General features: G+C 34.1%; 2 protein-coding genes across 10 annotated transcripts in view; one reads left to right on the top strand and one right to left on the bottom strand.

Moving 5' to 3' along the window:
• The window catches only part of LOC125675069 (uncharacterized), a 33140-nt gene extending 27868 nt beyond the window's left edge, over positions 1-5272 (top strand). For 6 of the 7 annotated variants that reach the window (XM_056159957.1, XM_056159955.1, XM_056159956.1 and 3 more), the window contains 2 exons: positions 3497-3576; positions 4212-5272. In XM_056159957.1, coding sequence (XP_056015932.1) covers positions 3497-3576; positions 4212-4445 — 314 coding nt within the window. In that variant the 3' untranslated portion in view covers positions 4446-5272. The remainder of the gene's footprint in view (positions 1-3496; positions 3577-4211) is intronic. The other variant, XM_056159961.1, reaches the window with a different exon arrangement.
• A 5323-nt stretch (positions 5273-10595) lies between these two features.
• On the bottom strand, positions 10596-14540 carry LOC125675807 (uncharacterized). 3 transcript variants are annotated; one of them, XR_008801716.1, is made up of 4 exons: positions 14428-14540; positions 12582-12643; positions 12291-12419; positions 10596-11220 (listed from the first exon to the last, which is right to left on the bottom strand). XR_008801716.1 is itself a non-coding variant. In XM_056159964.1 (4 exons), the coding sequence occupies exons 1-4, from the start codon at positions 12796-12798 to the stop codon at positions 10688-10690; spliced, it is 792 nt and encodes a 263-aa protein (XP_056015939.1). In that variant the 5' UTR covers positions 12799-12874; the 3' UTR covers positions 10596-10687. The 3 variants fall into 3 exon arrangements, 1 of the variants encoding a protein (XP_056015939.1); XR_008801717.1 differs by lacking the exon at positions 14428-14540 and adding an exon at positions 13012-13054; XM_056159964.1 differs by lacking the exon at positions 14428-14540 and adding an exon at positions 12731-12874.

Below are 14540 nucleotides of genomic sequence, written 5' to 3'. Positions count from 1 at the left end.
ATGCATAGTGTAACAGGTTGTTTAATCATGATGTATGCTGAAATAAAATAGTGGTTACAAATGTTTGATGTATATATATATATATATATATATATATATGACAATAGTATTAAAAAATGAGGCAATTGAAACTGTCGCTAAAATAATTCTGTAAATGATAACTTTCAGTACTTCTTGCTTTCTTATCATCTGCATATGGTGTTTATATCTCTCAACTGATTCAATACGCTAAATCTTCTTCTGCATATAGACAGTTTTTAAATCGAGGCAAACTACTGACAAATAAGTTGATGGTACAAGGGTTTCAACAGTCTCGTTTAAAGTCAATATTTTGCATAGTATATGGTCGTTATAGCGATCTAGTTCGCCAATACAACCTATCATTGGGTCAAATGCTGTCTGATGTGTTTCATACCGATAGTTAGATTGTTCGTAGCATACTGATTTTGACTACTGATAACTCCATTTACATGATGAAGATACATGGCTCACAGCGGGTGTGACCGGTCGACAGGGAATGCTTACTCCTCCTAGTCATCTGATCCCACCTCTGGTATGCAGGGGTCCGTGTTTGCCCAACTATATATTTTATATTGCCTATGGGATTATTACAACTGTATTTTAAACGAACTTGGCATTAATTCCACTTTTGGTAACCATACTTATACTCCAACTGCCCTTTCAAAAGATGAAATTCTTCAAAACCATGCTTCAGGTTTAGACACATTTAATATTCCAGTCAATGGGTCGAATGAATATGAGTTACCGTACCTATAATGGATTCATAAACTACATAAAAACCCTTACAAACAAAGATACATTGCTGGATCCAGTAAGTGCTCCACCAAGCCCCTGTCTTTGCTCCTCACGAAAATGTTAACAGCTGTGAAGGAGAAACTTCAAACTTACTGTGCGACTACATATGCCAGAAGTGGCGTTAATCAAATGTGGATTCTAAAAAATTCTAAAGAACTTTTAGTACTCTTGAAATCACAGAATTTTCCCCAAATCAATAGCAGTAAAACCTATGACTTTTCAACACTATACACGACCATTCCTCACGATAAATTAAAGACTAGACTTTTTGACATCATAGACAGTTGCTTCTTCAACAAAAACGGAAAACGGAAATATTCATATCTAGTGATCAGTCATTCAAAAACTTACTTTGTTAAACACCACTCTGATTCCACGCACAAGTACTCTGAAGTTGAAATAAAAAATATGCTAGAGTTCCTCAATGACAATATCTTCGTGGTCTTTGGTGATCAGGTCTTCCAACAGTCTGTTGGAATTCCCATGGGCAGGAATTGTGCTCCTTTGTTAGCTGACCTGTTTTTATATTCATATGAAGCAAAATTTATTCAAAAACTTCTACGTGAGAAGAAAAAATCTCTCGCTGTGACCTTCAATTCGACTTTTAGATATATCGATGACGTTTTGTCTATTAACAATGATAGCTTTCAGATAAGTTTTGAAATTGTTCAAACGTGACAGATAAAACTTGAATTTTTACACCACAAATCAGAAAAACGAACGAGCATAGTTTATAGATTTCAAATAAGAAGACTTGTTGAATGAAATATCTTATAATAAATCTTTCCTAATGTTTTGCATTTTTGTGTAATGTATGCTTATTTTCAGATTCATTACTTTTAATGAAAGTTAAATACACCGTCATATGCTGTAGGATAAGGTTGACAAATAGCCATGTGTGGTCTAAACTATCAGTATATTGGAATTATTGCTGAGAATAAGTATACCCATGCAGAGATAGTCACCAATAATGAAACAAAATGAATGTACTGCCAGTTTCTAAATTCCAACATAGTGTTACCTCATTGCTGATTGTTTTACAATCTCCGAAAATATATCTAAACTATCAATTTCTGAAATAGTGTGATATCTAGAAATTATGGACAATCGTGTGTTCACCTAAAATAACGTGGTATTTCTTTTAGATTTGCAAAATTGAAATCAACAGTTTAACATATCTCAGATTTTGATCATAATTCGCACATGAGCCCCATACTTACTGAGACTGAAAGCAGTGAGTCCATGTATTTGTGGCGTTGTGCTCAATAAAGACCCATAGCTAAAATGATGCATAGATTTAAATACTTACCCAATTTTTCAAAATATATTTACATAAACACTTATGTTATACATTCGCCAAAAGTGGGACCAAATCACACCGTTGGTGAAATGAGTTCTCTGAATCGAAATGATATAAAAATAATCTTACCGCCTGGCTGTCTAAGAGTTGAACTCTTCCGTCAGTCCTCTTACGACCTATAACAATATAAAAGAAAATTTTTCGGACCTCGTTTTAAATTGGAAAAATATAAATTCTTATAAAAACAAATAAATGAGTAACTTAAATTTATGTAAAGTGTAGTATATAAGAGAAAGGTGAATATAACGAACAGTGATCAATGCAAGATGAAGATAACAAACAGTGATCAATCTTATTACTCCTACAACCAATACAAAATAGATAATTGGGCAAACACGTACCCCTGGACACACCAGAGGTGGGATCAGGCGCACAGGAGGAGCAAGCATCTCCCGCTGACCGGTCACACCCGCCGTGAGCCCCATATCCTGATCAGGTAAACGTAGTTATCCGCAGTCAAAATCAGTGTGCCAAGAACGGCTTAACAATCAGTATGAAACACGTCAGACAGCATTTGACCCAATGCGAGGTTGTATTGACGAACTAGATCGTTATAACGACCATAGAATTTGCGAAATGCTGACTTCAATCGAGACTGTTGAAATCCCTGTACCATCAACTTGTTTGTCAGTAGCTTACCTCGATTTAAAAACTGACTATATCCAGAACAAGCTCTTGTATATCGAATCAGTTGAGATATATAAACACCATATGCAGGTGATAATGGAATATTGCTACACAAATATGGGACGTTGACGATGGAGAAGCTGAAATCCTCCCGTTTGTCATACAGTTGAGTTGTCTGTTTGCCGTTAATGTCTACTTTCAATAAAATATCTAAGTATGAAGCAGAAGTGGACGACTCTGTGGTGTCCTTTATTTAGAGCTCACAGGGATATATCAAATCGACATATGAATGAAAATTAGCATTGTTAATAGATAAAACGTCAAAAAGGCTAAGATAGCGAACAGTGATCAATCTCATAACTCCTTGAAGAATATGCAACCTTTTAACTCCAAGACGTTCCCGTTAAGGACTTGGCCAATCAAAATTTCTTCTATACATACAGTGGAAACGGGATTTAATTTCTGGACAAAACAAAAAGACCGCAAAAAGAAAGTTGAAAATCATCAAATTTTTACTTGATCTGAATAAAAAGAATCTTTAAATCGGTGGGTCTTTACAAATAAAAGTTCAAGCAAAGTAAGAAAAATATGTGTTTCTATTGACAGATATGTCATTCAAAATTATGTCACATCCTAATCGTTGTTCGCTACGATATCATATCTAATTATGATTATCATTACATTGTTATGCAGACAAGCCGTCATCAACAGAACTGATTTACAGTAGAGTAAATAATGAAGATGGAAGGAGGAAAGAAGGCATTGTCAACAAGGTATTTAACGATGATATGCAAACATTAAGCTAGGGATATTCACAATTTTGTGGCTATCGCCATGAATGAAACTGTGCATTTTCTCTCTCATATACAGTTGAAATAATTTAAGACAATCATAGTGTAATTGTTTTGAAAGAAGTTTTATTTAGTATTGATAATCATTATACTATTGTAAACATGGATCGTTGATTACGTGCATTTCCTTTTCAAACGATACGCGTAAATTTCAATTACGCGATGTTAGTATCATCAAGTAATAATTTGCATAACTATGGGTCTAATGGGAATACAGTAAAACACGCTGATAGCAAAGCGCTGAGGACGAACAATTTTGATTCGGTGTACACGTAATTTGATATATGTCCTACAACTTTATAATATATTTCAAATTTACGGGGAATGAAAATCACATTGCTGTGAACGTGAATTCATTGTAAGCGAGTTTGCTGTAACTGTCTTTTACTGTAGTATATGTATATGTAAGGGGTAACATACGCAAACATCTCATAATTGTGTATTTAGTGTACATAACACCAAACGCGTATGAAATTTGCATAATTTACAAAGAAATCTAAATGGTTTACAATAAAGGGGTAAATTTCTCAACTAATTAATGGCTCCAAATTTTAAAGGGATGGAAAAGAACTCGGTGCAAATCAGAATCGGATGCACAAAATAGTGTCAAGGAAGCAGGTATTGTACTACAATATTACAATATAAAAAGGCAAACCATGAATGAAATAGTAAAATATAGCTTATTTTTCATTTTTAATACATTGAGTCTTATTTCCAGAGAGAAATTACAACAATTTAGCATAGTTATTATAAATATCGAGGATACTTTCCGAAAGATATTTATTTCTTAAAAATCAAAGTTGAGGATTAAGTCATATCATGGTGAACATTTACTCGTGTTACACATGATTTATCTTAGTGTTTGCAGACGCTACGTTGTCATTTTATACCAACGTTTTCACAGAGAGAAGACCATTCCAATGATCATGACGGCAGCGGAGTCAATATGAACTCAAAACAGTTACGGGATACTTATGTCAAACACCATTGGCGATGATCTAATTAAGCTTGATAACTGTTGAAATACTTTTTGATTTTACAGAATGTATTAAGATTGTCACAATTGTATCCGTGTTCTATATAATGGTGACTGATAAAAGTGGCTACATATTGTCCATTTTTACTGCAAGGGGTTAAAATGGTCTCCGAAAATATCTATACATATCTACATTCAATTCGCAAACTATTACCACATACAATTACTCCTAAATTCTCTTTACAATACTCAGGTGTGAACCTATTGAACAAACTTATTTTGTTTTTTTTTCAGTCTAACATAGTTTTCAAAATAATGTAGAAAAATACATTATCAGCTGTTGAACTACTATTTAAGCATGGTTTATTTTCTTAGCACAAACATTTTCTATAAATTTTTGTTTTTAACTGCATTTGGAACTATCTTTATTTTGTAATTGTTTGTTATCGATATATGATATATATAACAAATACAGTTAATTGGGTTTTGTGACATGTGCTTAAAATGTATCTCTGTATAATTATATATTTGTATGTATTTGTATGTATCAAGTGAGATAATTGTATTGGATGTGATACAGGGAACTGATTTTTGTTACATGCTCTTGTGAGACACATTCAATGATTAAAATGTATATCTGTTTATATGTTAATAAGTATCAACTGGGATGCCCTGGGGAAGAATGTGCGTGCACCAGCCAGCGTGACCCACCTTCCTGAAATAAAGTATTATGGATCAATCTATGTAAAGGTAGAGTCGTAAACTCACATTGATCATTGGGAATATATGTTCGTCAGATTCACCTTTCATGAACATTACCTTTACATGCTCTCCATCCCCCGGCCATTGGTCAAAGTCACTTACATCGATCCATAACTCCATGGATTACAAAACTCCAACAAAGAAACAAAATTAAGAGTTGGGCAAACATAGACCCCTAGATATACCAGAGGTGTGATCTGGTGCCTTGGATAAATACGCCCCCCCCCCCTGTTAAACGGTCACACCAGACGTGAACTCCTTACCTTGATGAGCTAAACAGAGTAATCCATAGTCGAAATCGGTGTGTATAAAACGGCCTACCAATCAGTATGAAACACGTCAGATTACATTTGACCTAATGGCAGGTTGCATTGGCAAACCAGATCGTTATAACGACCATGGAATTGTGAAATGTTGACTTTTAAACGAGACTGCTGAAACCCCTGTAACATATACGTGCTTGTTATTAGCCTACCTCGACTTAAAAACTGATAATAGGCAAAAGAAGCTCTTGGGTAATGTATGAGTTGAGAGAGATATAAACACCATATGCAGGTGATAATGTCATGATGCTACATAAATATGGGAAGTTGATGGATATGCTGAAGTCATCCCGTTTGTCATAAAGTTGAGTTAATAGTTTGCCGTAAACACCTACGTTAAGTGAAATATCTTAAGTACAAAGCAGATGTGGAGGACCCTAGACCTGGTGTCATATTTCGAGTTCACTGAGATATATCGAATTTACATATCAATAAAAAATATTGTTGATATATGAAACATCGTTGATACATCTAAATGTCAAGTTGAAGGTCACACCAAGATATCTTCCCTTCTCATGTAGAATATTTTGAATGAAGTCTGCCTAATCAAAATATAAAAACAGATAAGCTAACAAAGAAGTACAATTCATGTCCATGACAATTGCAACAGACTGTTGGAAAACCTGATCATCAAAGATTATGACGATATTGTAAATGAGAAACAACATCATCCTTTTAATATCAACTTCAGAGTACTTATACATAAATTTAAACTGTTCGAAGTGGCTGATCACCAGATACAAATATTTCTTGTTTCCATTTTTGTTGAAGAAGCAACTCTCTATGATGTCAAAAAGTCCAATCTTTAATTTATCATGAGAAATGGTCGTGAAAGTGTTGAAAAGTTATGCAATCGTACTATTTGGATTTGAATTAATTCTTTTAAACTATCGTCTTATGATCCACCACATTTCATACATGCCTGTCAATACAGATTGAACGTTGTTCACTCCATGGACCCGGCTGTATCTGTTCAAAAAATAGTTAGGAATAGATTGAAATCTCATTATATTTTCAAACGATTTACATTAAAAGGAATCTTTAAATCTGCACACGCTAGTCTGGGCAACAATTTCACAGTCGAGTAGCTGTATCTACGACACATAAGTTGACCTATTTTTCTGAATGGGTAATTGACAAGGAAGGAAGAAGTCATTCAGTATATGACAGGAATTTAAATTTTATTTGAACTGGTGACAGAGAGATAACTCTGTTGCAGTAGAAAGACCAAGCTCGCTTATCTTTTGTCCCTTGATAGTAATAAGGGGTTTCAATGTTTAAAAATCAAAATTATAATCTGAAATATATTAATTTGTGTAAAGTCTGCAGCATTGTTACAGCATGTATATACCTTATATCGCAGTATAACGCGGTAATTAAAAGATGTAAAGATAGTGTTTGAATGAAGTATACCTTATCAGAAACACAATGCATATACATCTCTATGATGTACACTGTATCATCAAAATTTCTTGAGACATTGCACAATTATTTTTTGATTGGGAAACGTTCATAACAAAAAGCGATGCAGCGTTTACTCTAATCTAGTGATGTCGGAAATTCACCATTGATTCATTGATAACAACTCCTTAATATTTTTTACCTGATTATTAAAAACGTATAATGCATTGACAACGTCCGAGATTTTACAAATAAGTCGTTCATCGACAGGATATGCTTACTCCACATAGGCACATGATCCCACCTCTGGTATATCCAGGGGTCCGTGTTTGCCCAACTCTCTATTTTGTATTCCTGATGGGAAACTTCACATTTTCTTTCATTAGGCTTAAATATGTGTTTATCAATTTTTACTTTTTATTTTTGACATTTGTTATCCTCCGGCGATATTAACGTAATATCCGAATCATTAAACACAGATTAAGCCATTTAATTTTTTTTGGGTGTGATTTCGATATTTTATATTTTACTGAAACCCATTTCGATAATTCCGTGGGTGGGCAACGATAACTTACTTTTTGACGATTTTAATAATAGAATCCGTAAAGATAGAAATTGGTTTGGAGGCCGTGTTATGATCTATTTGTCACATCAAATATGCGCAATAAGACGCCCAGCCTTCGAGCCCGCCGATTCTCAATGTATATGAATTGAAATAGATAACAGTACCTGATTTTATCATCATATATTTGCTGTATATTCAGGAAACTAAAATATGTAGCTGATGATCATATTGCATTGTTTATCTATAGAACACTTACCATGATTGTATTCTCAGTATATAATTTTTTCAATGGCAATTGTGTGTTATTAGGTTATAATGACAAGAACTGTATTCGTGAATATATAGCCAAACAAACTATAACATTTCGCCAGAGAGACAAACCACGGTCTGAATATATTATACGAAAAACAATCAGAATTAGAGATCGACTTCGGAAAAAAAATTAAAAAAGGGACTCTGATTTATCCGCTTATTGAAATGTTCTCAATTCAGTTAAGAGTATGAAAAAAATATTAAGACAGTATTGAAATCTACTTCGACGATTCGAACCACGACAACAATAAGTTGTATGGGAAGTTGATAAAAAAAAATTAATATCAAATGAAATACCTTTAATACAAATAATGCCGTTACGAAGTTAACCTTGAAGTGAAAACGAAACATAGGATATACTGAAAATTTGACAAGGAAAATGTTTCACTTAGAGCTCGAATACATCTAATCGATATGTTCTTCTTTGTATCCACCGATCTCAGCAATATGCCATAATTGTACGATTTATATGTCATATATATAAATAGTCTGTAGTCAAAATATTTATATGTTGTGATGACAGACATAATGAATTATTTTTCTAAGCATAACCCAATGTATATCATGTTATGTATCTAATATACATGTGCCTCAGTTCCAAAAACATCCTTGCCAATTTCCTATCTTAATGATTCTGCTAGTAGTTGCAACACTAATACAGCAACTGCATATGCAGATACAGTGCCGAAAAACAAAATCCCATTCAATACCACAAACATTCACGAGACCCTTCAGATAACCAATACTTCGAAGGAGCGGATCTACACCACATCCGATACGCAATAATGTCATTCATCCAAACAGTCCTATGGTACTCACACCTCATCGATTCCACTACTCTGTCCGATGAAACAACACTTCCTCCCGATACGGCAACCATAACCACAGTTTCTCGAGTGGACGAGGACATATTTGAAGGCGTTACCTACCAACGGAATGCACGCTTCTATATATCCGGAATAGGTCCGCGGTCTACACACCCTGGTATGACTAACTTCCTTAAAGACAAAGGGATATCCGTTTCCCTGTGTGATTTTCAAACCTAAAGGTCAAGGTGTTCGACGTAACGCTAAAATTAATGCGGCCTTGTACGATGTACGTACGATAGAGTCGAGCGGCTTTTGGCCAAGGGACACTCCATGCAGCCCTGGCTAAGCAACAGGCAAAATGAATGCATCAGACGATGCAGACTACAACGATGAAGACTCGGAGTCTCAGGATAATCATGGTTAAACAATCAGTTCTTTCTTTTTGCTGATCTGTGTATTTCAACATTATTTATACACAGGTCAAATAATCTTAGTATTTTCCCATGGAGTGTCAAAGGCATTATGTCAAACTCAAGTCAAGTAATGTTTCATATCTGGATTCAATTCACCGGAGATTTGCCCCCATTGAACCTTGTTGTGATAACAATAGTTTCTCCACTCAATGATCACGTTATCTAGGTATGGGTGGAATTGGTATTATGTATAAAAGAGAAATCGAACAGTCTATATGCGAGTTAGTAGACATTTACTCATCATGTACCATTGGGTTACAAGTTAAACGGCACTGTGACCGCTCCTTGTATATTTTTGGTGTATATCTCCCAGCAGATGAAAGGTGAAGATAACGAACAGTGATCAATCTCATAACTCTTATAAGCAATACATTGATTGATTGATTTATGTTTTCCGCCACACTCAACAATTTTTCAGTTATATGGGGGCGCCCAGTTTTTTATTGGTGGAAGAGAGAACCCAGGTACAATGTACATGGGAAGAAACCACCGACCTTCCGAAAGTAAACTGGGAAACTTTCTCACTTACCATACAAAATAGAGAGTTGAACAAACACTCTTAAATGTAATCCAGTCCTATGTAACTGAGCTTAGTTTACTTGAAAATATTGTAGCTGATTTTTCATCCATAAGAGATGTGGTTGTAAGAGGTGACCTTAACTGTAGCTGTTGCGATATAGATTCCGGCTGTGTTAATACGTATAAATCTAGCTTGCGTAAAGAATTTGTCATGTGTAACTACATAGGATGTCCCTTCGTCGATTTCGATGCATCCGGTTTACAATATACCTTTATTCAAACTAAGTCCACACTTGATTATATATTTTGCACCACTTCTCTTTGTAAGAATGCTAAACTGTTATATGTTTTGGAGGAAGGTTCATTTAGTTGCACATCTGACCACCTTCCTGTTTTCATGGTTCTTGATTTTGATGTTGAAAATCGTGCTATAGACAAGGCTACGAACTGTTTACCAGTCTGACACAAAACTGACTCTTGTAGAATCAAAGAGTATCAACATTTTGTCTCAAAGGAATATGTTGCCATACTCAAAGAAATATTGCATGTGTGTATGATATTGATATTTTTTGTTCTGATCTTAACTGTCTGTTGAAAGATGCTGTATCCAAATACATCCCTGTGTCGAAATACAAACCATATCTAAAACCGGTATGGTTACCAAAAGTAAAACATCTTCACGATACAGAACGACAGATACGTGCGGCATGGATACCTGAAGGTCGATCACGTGTCAAGAGTCCTGCAGAAATTATAAACGCGCCAAGCAAATATTTTGCAATGAGTTACAAACTTCATATGACGACTTCATGACATATGTATCATTTTGTTAGAAAATAAACATGTATACATAAAACAAAGGGTTGTCACAACAGTGATTTGAATTGATATGATTAGTATGTCGTGTTTGTAGCCAGTGGTATCAGATATAGTCCCGTTTCTTCAATGTTCTCAATACTAACATCTTCTAAAAACGTTTCCTGCGAAATACCCTTGATTTCCAAACTACGATTGTCTGCAGTTTGTTCAGATGAAATGGTATCCACTGTGTCGTACTGTCGGTCTGCATCAACATGATAAGCAACATTCCTTTCCGGATACTCTGCTGTGTCGAACACACTTTCAGCGACGTTTGAAGACTTTGGTACACTAAGATGGTCGGATTTCGTGAGAATGCGTTTACAAATGTAGACGAGAACAACTAACACTACAATTGAGTTTATACCCACGAGAATGAAGAGCAAAGTTTTAGTTGATTCATCCGTTTGTGTTTTGTTCTCGTCATTTGGAGCACCTGAGTTATCAATTTCCTCGTTAGTTTGGTTTGGTGATTTGTCGTTAGAAACAGCTGTGATATATATTTCCTTGATTTGGTTCTCTGTTGTTAATATATTGTAATTGTTGCCTTTTCCTGTACTAGGAATGTCTGAAAATGAATACATTATTTGAGATAGTACCAAATATTCATTTCCAATCCAAGTTTGCCAATTTTAATGGACTACACATTTACAAACATAGAATCAACACGGTAAAGGTTCATGATTTGAAAACGTCTTTCTTTCTTTAGTAAAAATATAACACATATTCAATGTGGCATTTTTGCTTCATGCAACGTTTTAAACTCTGGTAGGAAAGCTGAAGATACATTTCAAAGCAAATGAACTAAAGAAAGAAATGGGGAGGTGGGGTCATTTTCTGAAACAGGACATCTATCTTGATATACACATATTTTATAAGCCATGTAGTGGGAATCCGTCCAGTAATGATGATCATTTCCTAACGTAAGTATTTACATGGTCATTGACTCGCTCGACATTGAAAACGGAAGATTGTATATGTTTACACTGAAGTACATAATAATATACATGTAGTACCCAATCTTGTGGTTTCATCATTTTTTAATGCATCAAATTTCGTGGATTTATAAAGAGATAGCTTTGTTGATTTTAGGATTTCATGGATAGCAACTTTATGCTTTATCTGGATGATCAAACATTGTACAAAAATTGAACAATCGATTCCCAGAAAACAATGAAAACTGTTGTTTGATTAAAATCATAAAAACACTGTAATTAAAAGCTAATTCGGTGTCTTGTACAAAAGTACAGGGGCTTAGTTCAAGGTTGTCGAGATACAAAATATATTTTAGGTGAAGATTAAGGTATGCTTTGTACTTTAGTTTTCTCTGACAAGCAAATTGTTCGATATGTAAATAAAGGAAACGATACAATATTCCACCCATAGCACTGAACCACTAGTATATATACATACATATATATATATATATATATATATATATATATATATATATATATATATTATCTTTGTATATTGATCATTACCTGATGTGCAAAAAAAGGTGTAATGCTCAAAAACTGTCTATCTGCAATTGATCTCTGTTTATTAGTAATTGTACCGTATGCATAAAGGCTATAATACCCTGGGAAACTTGTAACCCGTTACGATATCTAGATATATATGTGCATTGATCATTACCTGATACACACCCCATGGCAAAATGACAGGAAGTTTTAATACAATCACACGTTCCCTGACAAATTTCTCCGTATGCTGGAAAAGGGCATTTTATTTCACAGGATGATCCAATGTAGCCCGTTTGACATTCTACAAAATATTATTGATTGAAGAGAGCTAATTATTGTGAATTCAAAACAAGCTATGTAAGACATATTAAGAATGCTCCACTGAATGTAATTTTGACAGTCGCAGTTATTCAAGATTTAGTGCTGTATTTGTTATAAATATTTTTACCAGACCTAGACCTACTTATGCAGTTCTTTGTTTCATTGTTCCATATATATCCCTCACAACATCTCAGGCCTTCCTCCCTGAAAACGAAAGTACAAGCAAAGAATTACTCCAAGAAACTACACATATAATTTCCAATGACATTCACATATTTACATATCTATTACCCGATACACCGCACTTGTCCTGCTATCATTTTGCAGTATAGTAAAATTGGAAATAGAACTTTAGTCATTTTGAAAATTGTCGATGAAGATTAATGTTATTTTAAAAAAATTGGGATTTCCGTCCTGTTTCGACTCAAACCTAATCGATATGCTTATTTTCCTGTTTGTGATTTGATTAATGAATAAAAAATAACTCATTTGAAAGTGAATTCTGGCTGTTTATGATTCATCTCAAAATTGAATGTTAAATACATTTATAAAATTATGAATTAGTCTCATACTTTCATTTTCGTTTCACCTCCTACTGCGAACGTTGTATCATTAAGTCAAATCATATATATATATATATATATATATATATATATATATATATATATATAAGACGTGCTTTTCGGACATTTTGGATCAGCTCTTTGGACGAATAAGGCATGTCCTAATTCGTTCCACTTTTAACATTGATTGGCAAGCCTAAAGACCAAAAACATGTAGTCTGCGTTGTAAATACGTTTGTAGATTAGTGTAGTTGCAGTGCTAGATGTATTTATATGTAGTTTTTGTTATTATGCTCTGTTGATATTGACCACATTATGTAATTCTTTTCGTTTGTCCTGAAGAAGGGACGGGTCGTCCCGAAAATTTGACAATCTCGTTGTTCGTGTCGTTGGTCATTTTAGTGCTTTGTATAATTTTTTGTATTTGACCTTGTATGCATGTTGTGGATCCGACACTTTGAGGTATCGGGTGTTGTTGGAACTTTAGTGCTTTTATATATATATATATATATATATATATATATATATATATATATATATATCCAACGATGACTAAGTACACATGATCCACATCTAATAAATTACACTTAGCGATTTCGTTGTGTACTTTGGCTCTTCAGAGTATAAGTTTTACAAAAAGAGTACAATGTACTTGTTATGACATTGTAGTTAAAAGACGTCGTTATTTTGACGTCACAAAGGCAGCATACTAAATTGGTGCAAGTTAAAGTCAATAAGGCGCCAAAAATAAAACAATGACTTGAAATATAACATCCAAGTCATAATAATTAATTTAAATTCAATTTAGGTTTGAATAACTTTACAAAATAGTCGTCTTTTGCTCTCTGTAAGTGTTCATTATTTTCTAAAACTTTATAAAACGGAAATATTGAAAGGTTTCCATTGGCACATCAATCTAAATGTTCACTGCAGGGTGTATTCCTGACGGACGGGTCCCGTATTTGTTGATATTTGTTGTGTGAGAGTCCACAAACAACAAATACGGGAACCGTCCTAATTGATAGGAAAATCCTCATATTGATGATTAATAACACATGATGATTCATCAAGGGAAATAATTCATTGAGATTTGGTAAACAAAATATCTATATGTATGTAGCAATGCTCGTGAATACAGTAACGTTTATATTATGTCGCGGTAGGTCATTGGTTAGAGTACAGGAGCTTTATAAAGTTGAAAATGTAAATAATACTATATTCTAACAAGGATAGATATGATGCTTAACCCCCTCTTCGCTTTTCAGCTTTTCTACACTTATCAATACTGTGTAACAAAGTCCCAATTAATACCCAATTCAAGGATAAAAGAGATATTTACAAAGGGTGTCAATCCGCAGTCTTAACACTAAAGCCGTAAATCACGCTGTCTCTAAATATATGATGTGTAAAATATCTATATTCTACCTCGGTTCTCATGTGTCTCAAAATTACCCCGAAATACAAATTTAAATTAAAAGCAAGATCTTGTTGATCGTTGTTGCAGTTTCTTGGTTTTACGAGACGTCACTGGTTCTTGT

The sequence above is a fragment of the Ostrea edulis genome, chromosome 3 (assembly GCF_947568905.1).
Source record: "Ostrea edulis chromosome 3, xbOstEdul1.1, whole genome shotgun sequence".
Taxonomy (NCBI): domain Eukaryota; kingdom Metazoa; phylum Mollusca; class Bivalvia; order Ostreida; family Ostreidae; genus Ostrea; species Ostrea edulis.
Note: the sequence above shows the minus strand (reverse complement) of the source record. Positions and strands in the feature narration are given on the sequence as shown.

Bases quoted from the DNA above. Each gene is read 5' to 3' on its own strand.
- LOC125675807 (XM_056159964.1), bottom strand. From the start codon at position 12,798: ATGACTAAAGTTCTATTTCCAATTTTACTATACTGCAAAATGATAGCA. The intron at 12,420-12,581 runs GTAGGTCTAGGT...AATATTTTGTAG, and splicing joins TGAAACAAAGAACTGCATAA to AATGTCAAACGGGCTACATT. The intron at 11,221-12,290 runs GTAATGATCAAT...ATTCATTTTCAG, and splicing joins TGCCATGGGGTGTGTATCAG to ACATTCCTAGTACAGGAAAA.